At 48.3% G+C, this 13,708-nt stretch overlaps 1 protein-coding gene across 1 annotated transcript; it reads left to right on the top strand.

The window, feature by feature from the left end:
* The first annotated feature begins 5,270 nt into the window (after nucleotides 1–5,270).
* On the top strand, nucleotides 5,271–13,639 carry gpatch4 (G patch domain containing 4). Its single transcript, XM_069184852.1, has 8 exons — nucleotides 5,271–5,382; nucleotides 5,918–6,017; nucleotides 7,141–7,214; nucleotides 7,468–7,560; nucleotides 9,208–9,315; nucleotides 10,138–10,250; nucleotides 10,589–10,639; nucleotides 12,239–13,639. Exons 2-8 carry the CDS (start codon nucleotides 5,939–5,941, stop codon nucleotides 12,753–12,755), a joined length of 1,035 nt encoding a protein of 344 aa, XP_069040953.1. The 5' UTR covers nucleotides 5,271–5,382; nucleotides 5,918–5,938; the 3' UTR covers nucleotides 12,756–13,639.
* The last annotated feature ends 69 nt before the right edge of the window (nucleotides 13,640–13,708 follow it).

Here is a 13,708-nt window from a genome sequence, read left to right on the forward strand (position 1 = left end):
TTAGGGTTTCAGCACAGAGCCCGTAGCAGAACCATACCTGATGTCACGGAAACGGAGGTTTCCATGCTTTTCACTGATTTAAGACACAGTTCTGCGATATGGGCTCACGGCTTTCCTCTGAACCGGTTTCCTCCCAGCTTTATAGTGTGTTTTGTTTATTTTCCAGCCTGTTTAGGATCCTTCCTTCCTACCGCGGCTGTGCTGTACAGTACCCTTCCGCCGGCCTGTGGCGCTGGTCTAGCAGAACCAGGCGGGGGAAGGTCACTCACCGTGGTGAGGGGAGGTGAAACACACAACGGACCTGATGCATATGGGCCATCTGATACTCGGGTTAAAGCCCCATTATCGCTGTTGATTTAGGGGTCTGCGCAAGACAATTAGATTCACACCCGTCGAGCCCAAGTACGGACAAACGAGATGGGTGTGCGCTAATTAGGCTCACACAGCTGGGAAGCTACTTTCAACGGCACAAGCCGGAACAAGCGGAGCACTAACGAATGGGACCGGTTCGGGTCTCCTCCGACGTTGTGGGAAGGGGCTGAGTGACGTCACACTCCCGAAAAAACAGGGCGGTACATCTCGGCAACGACAGCAGCACAAACGCTACTTTCAACGACACAAACGCAGCACTAACGAATGAGGTGGGTTTCATCGTTTGTGCTGTTTGTGTGTGTGTGGGGGGACTTCACGGAGCTGACTCGCACCCAGACCACACTAGAACACATCAACAAGATCAGCCTGCGCGCCTGGCGCTAGTAGATCGTGGATCAGCGATCTTGTTGCGAGATCTCTCAAGGCATTCCTGCCTTCAACAACAGGGCCCAGGCACCCACATCCCCTTCTGTAAAGCCAGCCTCCTGATGTCAGCCCTATATCACATGCCCCCCACCCATCACCCCTCCTAGGTACCCGTTTCTGTCCTCTAGGGTCGGCATGGTGGTGTGTACAGACCTGAGGATTGCCGCCTTACAGCGCTGGGGCCTGCAGTTAAATTCCAAGGGTTCTGTCTGTATGGAGTTTGCATGTTCTCCCCATCTTTGTATGGGGTACCTCCGATAGACATGCCAGTGGGTTACCTGGCTTCTATGACAGCTGTCCCTGAGTGTGTGTGTGTGTGTGTGTGTGTGTCTACTTGCCCTGTGATGGGCTGGTGTCCTGTCCAGGGTGTACCCCACCTTGCACCCATTGCTTACTGGGATAGACTCTGGCTCTCCCATGACCCTGAACTGGAAGAACCAGTTAGGACATGGATACATGGTTCTGAAGACAGACCTCTGGGATGATTCAATGAATTTTAGGATTTGAAGTACTTGTGTCAATCTCACAGGGCCTCTCGAATCCAGACTAAAGATATTCAGCACTGTAGCTGTAGCGGATCATGTCCTGGAGATGGAGCTTCATGTGACATGTCGTTTACAGTCAAAAAAATATCTCAATATCTTCATTTCTCTATCTGTCTACTCTAAGATAATCAAAATATGTTTCTTCCTCACCAGAACACACCCTGCCTTTAATTGTGAATTGTTAATTTGTGCCAGAAAAGTTGCCCTTTTTATTTTGAGGGATGCTTACCAAGTTAAAAGTAAAGTAAAAGCATTACTTTACCTGTACGCATTACCTGTATAGGTGTGTATAATATACAGAGTGCTGTCTAACAGTTAAAGACCTCACACTTACATAGTGCTTTTCAGTACTTTTCTGGACACTCCACTCAAAGTACTTTACAGGTAATGGGGATCCCCTCCCCCACCACCAGTCTATTAGTGAGGAGGAGAGCAAGTGATGAAGCCAGTTCAGACATGGGGATTATTAGGAGGCCATGACTGGTAAAGGCCAGGGGGAAATTTGGCCAGGACACCAAAGTAACACTCTTTTCGAGAAACACCCTGGGATTTTTAATGATCACACAGAGTCAGGGCTTCGGTTTTACGTCTCATCTGAAGGACGGCGCCTTTTTACAGTATAGTGTCCCCGTCACTATACTGGGGCATTAGGACCCACACAGCTCTCAGGGTGAGCGCCCCCTGGTGGCCCCACTAACACCTCTTCCAGCAGCAGCCTCAGCTTTCCCAGGAGTCTCCCCTCCAGGTACTGGCCAGGCTCACACCTGCTGAGCTCCAGTGGGGCTGCCAATCATGGGATGCACGGTTTGTAATAAACATTACTTGCTAGATGATATCTCTTTAAATTGAATGATCATTCCTAGCCTATGGAACAGTAAATTAATTAGGCCCACATTTGAAATAGAGGGAGCCAACAGACCATGTTCTGCATCTGTAAAATTAAGTTACAAAAATGTACAAAAACTATTTACTTCAAGCCTTTGGCAATAGATTTCAGTAGATGTTCATGTATCTGTTTGGATTCATGGGACAGTTACTGTTTTTAGAAAATAAGAACATCAGAAACATTGCAAACAGGAGGAGCCATTCTGCCCATCTAGCATGTGGAGTATTTAGGAGTTAATTGATTCCAGGATCTCACACAGACAAGCCAGGGTATCGGCTTCAACAGCACGGTTGGTTAGCTTGTTCCACACTCCCTCAGCCCTTTGTTTCCTGTGATCGATTTTAAACACACTTACTAACAGTTTCTGCCTGTATCTTCTCTGCGGCAAATCCTGAACAAGTCCACTGGAGTTACTTGAAGGATTTTGAATAACTGAACCAGGTTCTTTTGCAGTTTCCTCTAAACAAGACTCAGAAGTTTAGCTCTTTAGCCCGTCAGTGTAGGAGGACATTCCTTCTGGTTACTCTGGACTGATTCCAGGGCAGCTAAATCTTTCCTTTAACACGGCGACCAAAACTGTACACCCTACTGGTACACTGTACAATGTTAACGAAACATCTCTTCAATGAAAATCTCCGCTTTTAACCCTAAATCCTATTTTTTGGTCTTTTCCTTACTTCCCCACGTTATCTAGAAGATGTAAACGACGTGTCAACGTTACTTGTGTTGGGCGCTTTGAAAGTCACCTCAGTTATTTCCACCCCTCAGACTTTGACCAGTGCGGAGTTACAGTAATGTTTTGAGGGGAGTCGTGGAGACGTGGCTACTTGAATGGCCGCGGAGGTCAAGGGGGTCACTGAGCCTCTCCTGTTACAGGATGTGGAAGGTGTCCCGCCGAGGACCGGCGATTGCGGCCCGCAATACTAACTCCATGCTGGGATGATAATGGAGTGTTTTTTTCCGGCTGAGCAGCAGGCGGGCAGCGATTGCAGCTTTGAGCGCATTCCCCGTTTCCTGCCAGAAAGCTAGGGAGCGCAGATAAACAGCAGAGCTGTCGCTCCCGAGCTCCGCATCCTGACTCCCACTTGTAAATCAAAAGCGAGAGACAATTAAAAGCCGATGCCCATCTTTTACAGTTACAAGCTACGACTTTCCCAGGGCCCAGGATGAGTTACGGCCACCTAACCCAAGCTGTGGCATGTACTTACCCACAGTTTGTCTTTGGTTGAGATTTTGGAGAGCTGCACACCCTCACACCACAGCCCTGCACTTCAGCGTGTGCGCCTCTGTACGAGTCTCGTAATTTGAGTAACGCGCGACCCCTGCTGGCCGGATGTGGTCCCTCCACATCATCAGAAATGAGTGTTGTCTGTTCTTGGATAGTGCGTAAATACAGGATAAAAATAACAATTGTAATATTTAGTAACATAAGAGATCTGTGTAAATCCTGCTACCCCCCTTTATTTTCTTCTGGAATGCAATACTTGTAAATATTAACCGGTAATTAGTTTGGACACAGTGACTGACGTCCTTACAAACAAGGTCAAATAAATAACATTTAAATTGTTCATAGGTTTTATCCTTTAAATCATCACTTTCTAGATTCAAACATGAACAGGATGATTCATGTGTGTTCTGTGGGCTGAAAAATAACCTGACACATTTATTTATTACCTGTATACTGTATATACAAAGTTATTTTGGAAGACTTACAAAACTTTATCTTTAAACATTTAAATGTGAATGTTAGATTTAGGGAGTTTGATACAGTGTTATATTTCGCAAGATGTATTATGGAAAGAGAACATTTATTTATAATTAACCTGTTAGTAATACTGGGTTGATATCACATTCGTAAAACAAGACGGTCTAATGCTACTACCTGCTTTACTGCTTGTAAGTTGGAAATGCAATATTACGTGACCTCCTTTAAAAACGTCATAAAATAACAAGGTAAGAACATAATTGATGTGTGTTAAAACCTTAACCTACTATATTCTGATTTGCAATTACCTCTGGCAATGTATTGGTTTTTTTTTCACTTTGATTTATTTGGATACGTGTCTCCTTTGTATTATTGTATTATTCCACAAAAGTGTGGAAAACATGTGCGTTGTGTCCGCTTTCGTACCGTGGTATTCCGACAGGTCCCAGTCGCTGTTCCACTGGGACCAATAAATCATTGCATTGTTCTTTAGAATACGTCCAAATCCATTTCTTCAAACCCCATGTAAGAAATAGCAGCAATTAATATTGTAACGAATTCGGGTTCGGTGAGGACGGACACAGAGACTCAGATTTGCGGAGTTAAAAACGGCGCTTTATTTATTTTTTCGTCACCACCAGCCCGCAAGCACCCCCCCCGCCCAGTCGAGAGAGGGAGAGAAGGCAGCCCGCCAGAGCGAGCGAGCGAGAGAAAAGAGACAGAGTAACACACAGGGGTGCGGAACCAGGGAACTATTTACACGGAAAACGGGCGATCTCCCCAGACTGTACGCCCGTTTCACTGTGGGGCAGCTTCCTAAACCCCGCCCTGACCACTTCCACCCCTGTCCTGCCCCTCGCCGCGTACCCCAGCCGGGCGAATGCGCTTCAATATACAGTATATTCAAAACACTATGGTTCGTGTAACGGTTCTTGCATTGCATGAGTTTCCTCCAGGTGCCCCAGTTTCCTCCCACAGTCCAAAGACATGCTGGTAGGTTAATTGGCATCTGGGAAAACTGGCCCCTGGTGTGAGTGTGTGCATGTTTGTGTTTGCGCGTGCGATGAAACTGGCATATTCAAAACGTAGTTTTAACATATATTCTTCTTCAAAAGGAAGCATATTTCCGTATTTTATAATAATAATATCACCAACTTTGTAAGCCTTTAAACACGAAACTACATTCAAATTTGAATGTAATTCCAAAGAGCTACTGTACTTCCATGCCCTGAGAGATATTGTTGTTGTTGCTATTGGTGGTGGTGAAGGGAGCGGTTGCTAAGGACACAAACAAAGGAAGTAGTGTAATGGCTCTTAAAGGTCAAAGTTAATACTTCCGTTGTCATGGCTGCCTGTACTGCCGACGGCATGGTTATCGCAAGACCATAACTTTAATATCTTACTTATGGCTTAACTGCAATACTGAGTTCATCTGTATTCTACAACAGGTAAAAAGTATCAAGATAAATTTATAATGGTTTTACGGTACTAGTATATGTCTATGTATCATTTATTGCAGTTCTGAAAGCACAGTATCACATATTATTATAATAATAACAATTATAAGTGTTGGATTGTTTGTGTCCGTACTGAGTGTATTTCATGTCTTATACTGTTACAGCATGTAGACCTATACTGTGCTATGTTAACAACTCATAACCAGTGAGAGTGTACAGAGCTTTTTTAATTCTTATTGTGTATATAAATTATTAAGGACAAAAAGTACCCTTCAGCTTTAGCACAGATGTATAAAGGGTTTGCAATTGTTGCCGAGCTGAACGCAGTGCTCACCGTATAATATACATGTCGACATACGCGACTGGCTTTCTAATCATACTCGGGGGACTTGTTTAAGTGCAGATCTAATCATCACTCCTTTAAAAACGTACGGATGACGAATTCTGGGGGGGGGGGAGTTGATTGCAAAGCAAACGTCGTCCATAACGTCGGGGTGAGATGTTAACTCATTCGCCCGCTCTACAGCCGTGCAGGATTCTGGCCCCGATGGCGGACGCCGCGGAGGACAAGAGCCGAGGGCTGAAGTTCGCCGAGCGGCAGCTGCTCCGACACGGCTGGCAGCAGGGTGAGCGGCCGGGGAGGGGGGGAGTAGGGCGGCCCGCTTACTGGCGCCCCCACGGCGCCTTGCTACGATGCAGTGCAGCAAAACTGCGTGAGCACCAGCAGGAGACACAGCTGTTGGTCAGGATGGGAACGAAGGGGACAGGATTTATGTGGTGGACAAGATAAGATGAAGATCCACGGGCCTCTGAGTTATTGTACTCGTACATTGTCCCTATATGGGTGAGGGGGTCCTGATTACATTAATTGAATTAACTGGCTTCATCACTCTGCTCTCCTCCCCACTGAGAGCTGGTGTGTGTGGGGAGCAGACTGAAGCATCATCCAGGTGGGGGATACACACTGGGGGTGGTGGAGGGGATCCCCATTACCTGTGAAGCGCTTTGAGTGAAGTGTCCAGTAAAGCACTATAGAAGTGTAATGAATGATTATAATTATTATTAATGTGAATCACCTGGATTCAGAAGCCCCATTTATCGATCACTGACCTACAGCTTCCAATAGTCAGTGGATAACTAATCTATACCCCCTCCACCCATTGACTCACCATCCCACAGTGCACTGAGCAATGTTCCCTCTTAGCTGTGTGCATGATGAAAACAGCACACATAGGTAATTAAACTGCACACAATTTTTAAAAAATATATATAATGATAAAACAAACACAGTTGTCCATTGAAAAATGCTAAATTGACTACAGGAGACTGGCTGCAAGAGGCCCAACTTGGCTGTGTGCATTATTATCGCTACTCGATCATCGATATCTGTGCTCTCGTGGTCTCGTACCTCCCTGCTCCTGCTGACTCCACAGTCAGTCTCTCTGACTGGGCTCGTGGGATCGCTGTCCCAGTTTTTTGGATCTCTATGATTCTGTAAGAATGACTATATTAACAAAAAAAGAATAATTTCAGGTTTACAATTTTACATACACTTAGTTTAGTGCGCACAGGTTTTTGGCACTGGGGAAAAAATGTGCACAACTTGAAATTTCTGCGCACACTGGCCATTAAACATTAGAGGGAACATTGGCACTGGCACTGGGACACAATAAAGCAACAGTACGGACGGCACAACCAGATTTCCCTCAAATACTGTTCCTCACCTTTGTTTCCTTCCTGCTGTTTCAGGAAAAGGTCTGGGTAAGCGGGAGAACGGGATTTCGGAAGCCATCAAAGTGAAAGTGAAATGCGATAAGACTGGGGTAAGGTCCTTTTACCTCCTGTTGTTGAAACCATGTGGGTCTCTGACTCGTCTCGGGGTGTCGCCCAGGGGGGATCGGGTCTCTGACTCGTCTCGGGGTGTCGCCCAGGGGGGATCGGGTCTCTGTCTCGTCTCGGGGTGTCGCCCAGGGGGGATCGGGTCTCTGTCTCGTCTCGGGGTGTCGCCCAGGGTGGATCGGGTCTCTGACTCCTCTCGGGGTGTCGCTCAGGGGGGATCGTGTCTGTGTTTCTCAGGTGGGCCACAGTCCGGGAGAGGAGTTCACCTTCCACTGGTGGGACCACGTGTTCAACAAGGCTGCGGCCGGCCTGTCTGTGGAGTCCAGCAAGGTCAGTGCTCCTGCGCGTTCTGCCCTGTGGGCCGGACTCTGCCGTCACCCAGCTCGAGAGGGTTTCTCACAGCGCATCTCAAAATAATCATTTTAAAAATGACCATAGTGAAATATCCCCCCGTTTAATTTGGAATTGCAACTCCCAGACTACAGGAGGAGGAAGATTGTGGATGAAATGCAGGCCTGTGTGGAGGAGTCGGGGTTGTTGCAAGCCTGTTGGTACTGCGGGGGTCCCCACAGACCCTACCCCAGCAGCGCTCAGCCCCACGTTTTTTGTTCACCTGCCATGATAAGTAAAGCTCCTAATCTGCTGAGTTCAACACCTGTGAATTTGGAACAGGTGCTCAAAATGAAGTTTAAGGTTTTAGATTAGAGAGCCCTAGAGCCTGGCAGGTTTTATTGGTGCAGATGATTAAACCCTAAAAACACAGGTGGCCTGAGTTTTTCTCTATCGTTATGATCAGTGTTTAAGGTCTGAGCTGGACGGAGGCCCAGAGGCCTCTGTGCAGCCCCGGAGGACGACAGCTGCCCTTCCCTCGGGACAGGATGTATGGGCAAGCAAATATGTTAACTGAATACGAATCATATGGTAGCCAGTAGTAATACAGGGAGACATTTTAAGGGGTGTTTGAGGCCTGTAGCCTGTAGCCAGTTGCATAAACACCCTTGAACGGAACTTCCTTTTAAATGTGTGGTCAATACCCTCACTATGGGGAAAGGGATCTATATCGAATATTTAGTGTTTTATGCAAGCGAGCCTTGGGCTTACCGCCAGGGACTGTGGACTACAGTCATGGATGCAGACGCTGCCATTGTGTCTTCTGCTCACCCTGCAGCGTAATGAGTCACCATTCTGTCAAGGGGAAGTCTCGTGCTGACACTGGGGGCTGTGTAGAGAAGTAGGGCTCCAGGCTCCCTGCTGGAAGGATAGTTTGCACTGGAATGTCCTTTGACAAGGTTCCCTTCCCCTGTCACTCAGCACCGTAGGAGTGGGTGCAGGGATCATTTGGATAACCCCACGATGGGCTAGCGCCCATCTGCAGAAGCCAGGACTCGCTCCAATGTGGAGAGACTCGAGGCCTGAGCGGTACTGCTGCTGCATGAGCAAGGATGATTCGTCTTAGTTTGCACAGGGCTTTAATCACAGTGCAGCCCTCTGCAGTGTCCCCAGCCCTGTCCTCTGCAGTGTCCCCAGCCCTGCAGAACCACCAGCGCTCTTGTGGTGCTGACTGGGGAAACAGAAAGAGAAGCACTGTGCCAAATATTTTGGGATTAGACAAACATTCCTCCCCAGATTTACAAATCTAACCCCAGAATTCCCACACCTGCCAGAATCACAACAACTCCCACACTGGAGAGGCAGGAGGGAACTCAGTTGAACCGGCAGCCCAGTATGTGACCTCCTGTCGCAGCCTGAGGAACAGTGCGCCTGTCTTGTCAGTCATGCTCCATATGTTTATATGTAAATAGCTGATGATCTGTCTGTATTGTAAATGTCTGAAGATTGTTTTATGTTAATTGTGTTTGTTTTGCTTTGGCAACCCTGATTTCACTCAGTGGTCGTGCCAGTAAAGCATCTCGAATGGCATTGCATTGAACTGAGAGGCTGCCGGACACCCCTCTGGTGTGCTGGTCTGTGCTGCAGGACGGCGTGACGGTGCAGAAGCTGCTGGAGGAGGAGGGGCCCGTCTCGAACAAGAAGCCGCGGAAAGCGGAGCTCAGCAGGGCCAAGCTGTACGGCCGGTTCATCAAGGTCGGTCAGGCTGACAGACAGGGGGCGCCGGGGAGCAGGGGGGGCAGGCGGGAGAAGGGATCAGGCAGGAAGGATGGGGGGGGGGGCGAATGGGATTGATGTGGGGGAGAGATTCCAAGGGCAGCAGCGGAAAATACTTGGAAGCAGATTTAAACTGGAAAAGGGGGCACTTCTTCACAGAGCGGGCTGTGGGAGTAAGGGGTTTAAACCCAGTGCAGAACGAGCCACCCAGGAGATTGCAGAGATCCAAAGATTAATTAACTACCAAACGAGCCAGTTGGGCCAAACAGCCTCTGGGTTGTAACCTTCCTCGTGTGAGAGGCAGGGTGATGTAAAGTGGTCTCTCTGAGGTACAGAGGCCTGTACTGCCACGCCGGGAGTGGACTGTGTGTCACTCGCGCTGAGCCCCGCTGTGTCTGTGCGTGTCGTCCCATTGGGTCAGGTGGCCTCCTCTCATGTAGAGCCATTCTTGGGTTTCTTTCTCGTGTTGTTAGTGAGCGATGGGTTGAACCTTGATTACAACTGCGGTCAGTTCCAGGCCAGCGCCTGCAGTAATCGTGCCCTTGCGGTTGTGCAGGAAATTTGGGAGAATGTACATCATTCAATACTGACAGGAGAAGGACTTAAGCCAAAAAAGATCCAAACTGTGCAGGAGCACGGGACTGTTCCAATAGAATATTCAATACTGACCGGAGAGCAGGGTCATTCCAATGGAGTGTCCAGGCTGTGCATCGAGGCTGTGCAGGACAGTGGGATTATCCCAATGGAATGTCCAGTTTCAAGGAGGTGTGTGACCCGATTCCTCTTTCTCTCCCTCTGCAGTCGGCCACCCTGCTGTCGGGGGAAGAGCAGCCCGAGGAGAAGCCGGGGAGCTCGGCGGACAGCAGTGACTCCGAGGACGAAGACCGGAGATTGGACCTGTCCTCCACCACCAAGTGAGCACAAAACACAATTGTAACAGCCTGTGGAGTTAGGGGGAGTGTGAGCCCACCAAAGGCCAGCCAGTTCCAAATGAGCACAGAATTCACATCATATCAAATCTTTTTATTCGCAGTCCCTTACAGTAATAATGTTTGATCCAAGTCGTGGCCTGGGTGTCATGCGCTTGTCCTTGTAAATGCCTGTGGTTACGTTCTGAAGAAACTCTTAATTCCACGGCTTTGGCGGAGGACAGCAGTGTTGCCAGCCGTCAGTCTCTGTGTCATGTGAGAACAGGTGGAGCGCTGCTCGCGATCGCACTGACCCAGGGCCTCTCTTCTCTGTGTGTGGGCAGGTTGTCAGATGATGACCTCATCAAAGTCTGCGGGGGGCGCACGGCTCACAAGTAAGTTACACCCTACCCGCTGGGGACGGGGTGACGAATATCCTCATTGACCTGGGCTTTAGAATGTTTTCAGTCATGTAAGGAAGCCTTTCTGCATATTGGACGGTTTCAGAACATGTTCAACATGTCCCCCTCCATGCTTTCACACACCCTGCTTGAGGGACAGAGCTCAGTGCTCGGAGCCCGCTCCAGAAGAGTCCATCGCTGTGTGTGCTAGGAGCCTGCGGGTGGCCGTGCCTAAAATCCCAGCAGGAGCAGAGTAGAGACAGGCCTCACACCTGTGTGTTTGTATTACGCTGCACAATTAGAAGCGTAAGATATCGGCAAACCTCCTCAAAAGAGCCCCAGAATATGAATGAGCCTTTGCTGTTGGCCTCAGAATGGCAAACGTTTAACTAAAGTTTCTTTGCATGGTTGCAACAGAACTCCATCTTAATGCTCAATGTGTAGCGAACTTTTCCCCTCTCTGTGTGTCATTACCCTGGGTGAGGGCTGTTGAAGAGAGGATTTCCCATGTCCCCTTTTTTATCTTCGTGGAAGAAATTCCAGGCTGCAGAATTCATACGAAACAAAAGAATGGTCAGGTGAATTAAAAAAAAAAATCACCCCTGCATCAGATTATAAATTACAGGGGCACTTAAATTCCTGAAGCCTTCTACTGCTGCTGTTCCAGACGACGCATCATCTAGTGTTCAGTTAAGGTGTTTTTTTGGGTTGTTGGTTGCATTTTCTTGAAGGCGATGTTTTGCCAGTTATGTAAGATGACTTAAGCTAAATTTTCTCTCAAGGGGGTTGCACAAAGCAGTAGAATTGCATTCATGTCAAACTTAAGTGAGTATCCGTATTTAATACTTAGGATGTTTCATATGAACAGGTAAAGGTTTATTCCCTGCTGAAAAGAAAAGAGACAGCGTTTCGGCTGTGGAGTCTTCTTCAGGTGACAATAAGACAAAGAAGACTCCATAGCCGAAAAAGTTCTCTTTTCTTTTCCTTTCAGCGTGGAGTAAACTTGTTCCATTGCAGCCTGCAAGCTCCCTGTTTGAACTTCTGTTAGAGCGAGCTCTGTATGCACGAGAGAAAGCCTTTCTAAAAATGTCAATGCTCCACCTGCGTTTTTTTACTGTCAATGTCAAGAATCGCACACACAGAAAGTCTTGAGGAAACCTGGGTATGAAGCGTCCTTCATAGATTATATTGTGAAGGTTTTGTTAGTTATGGCTTCTTTCTCAAGTCAGGCTGGCATTGTCTGTCAGGGGAGTACGGGTACAAGTCCCGGAAACAACTCCAGCCCATGTGATCTTACTGCGGTGCGTGACGGACGACCTCATACTCGGGTTTTATCCCAGTAGAAGCTACTGGAAACGAGGAAAACCAGTTCCTTCCAGGCCTGACTCTTCCAAAAAAAAAAAAAGTCCAGAGAGAGTTAGTTTTGGAAAGAGGGAATTCGGTTCATTTTTTGAGCAGAGGGTGCCGTTTTTTAAATAAAATGCATAGTTAACAGTAATGCAAAATGAAATCCTTTACTGTTTCTGCATTGCCGCTACCTTTCCTTCCTCAATGAGAAGCGGTCTGCGACGGGCATGTGTGCTGTTGTTCCAGGGGAGCCCGGCACGGCTTCAAGATGAGCGCCAAGCTCGCCAGGCTGGAGCAGCAGGAGAGGGAGTTCCTGGAGAAATACGGCAAGAAATCCCAGCCAGGGGGCTCGGACGCCAGCCCCGCCAGCAGGGGGCAGCAGCACCAGCAGCAGCAGCAGCAGGAGGAGGAGGAGGAGGGCAGGACAGGCAAGAGGAAGAAGAAAAAGAAGAAGCAGCAGCAGCGCTTGGAGGAGAGGGAGGCCCTGATGGAAGAGGAAGGGCACTGCTCCGAGACGGGGGCAAGTGGGCAGCAGGATTTGCCCCGGAAGAAGAAGAAGAAAGGGAAGAGGGGTAGAAGCGAGGCCATCCTGGAGCAGGAGCAGGGAAATGGTGCCGGAGAGGAGGAGGAGGAGGAGGAGGAAGGCAGGAAGAAGAGGAAGAGCAATAAGAAGTGCAGACAAGAGCCCGAGGAGGAACAGGCAGAGGACTCGGAGAGGAGCAGGAAGAAAAAGAAAAAGAAGAAGAAAGCACAGGATGAGTGAGGGGAGTGAGCCAAACACTCCTCTGATTACGCTTCTATTGGTAGAACTGCTGTACTGGTCCTTGTGCCCAAACTGTGAACTGACACGTTGGAAAACACCAGGCCTTGCTCATGGGGAATGACTGCAGTCTGGGGGAGGTTTGCACACAGCCGATTGCACTGCCAGTATGGGCTCGGACTTGTCCCGTCTCTCTGGAGGGTGTGAGGGACTTGGAACAAAGAATTGCTTTTTTAACCAATAGAAATATGATCCCGTGACTCAAAGGACAGATTTGCTACAATTTTTTGCATCTGGCCTCTGTTTCAATAATCTCCCTGAAACACAATCTAAAGACCGCTGCTGTTGTCAGTACAGCTGTTCACAGAATTGGAAGCTTCGCCAGCACAGGTATAAGGCGTCTGCCAGACGCTGGTGCCTCAACTCTGAAAGACACTTTGTCAAAACCGCAGAGGATTGACAAAGCTGAAATCGCATGCCGAGGAATCGGAAAGCTGAGGGCCGTGCAGCTGAATCAGGACCTCCTCCCTTCCCCATCCGTGAAGGAGGTTTCTGGGTTTGCACCGGTGGCTGCTCTGTGTGAGACAGAATGTCTCGAGGCCGGGGCCTGGCTGTAGAGCTTTTCTCAGCTCTTCCCCTTGCCTCTGCAGAAACCAGTAAAACCTGCCTGCCCGCACTGGAGCTCCTCAAGCACTCTTTTTCCCTTAATGTGGCAGCTGGCCCCAGCGCTTCCAGCTGCAGTATGTGACAGCCTTGTACTGATGGAGCACTTAAGGGAAAAATTCAACTTTGTACAATTTTGTACAAGCGGCCAGGAGATTCTGATTTTTAACTGAAGTCTCAGTTGTCACGTGTCATATTTTAACAACAATAAAAATGTCCAGTTACCCCCGTTGTTAATCAATTTATACTATTAGGGAAATAAAATGTCTGTTGCAGTGAAAACTGGTGATCAG

This window comes from Lepisosteus oculatus, chromosome 27 (assembly GCF_040954835.1).
Source record: "Lepisosteus oculatus isolate fLepOcu1 chromosome 27, fLepOcu1.hap2, whole genome shotgun sequence".
NCBI lineage: Eukaryota > Metazoa > Chordata > Actinopteri > Semionotiformes > Lepisosteidae > Lepisosteus > Lepisosteus oculatus.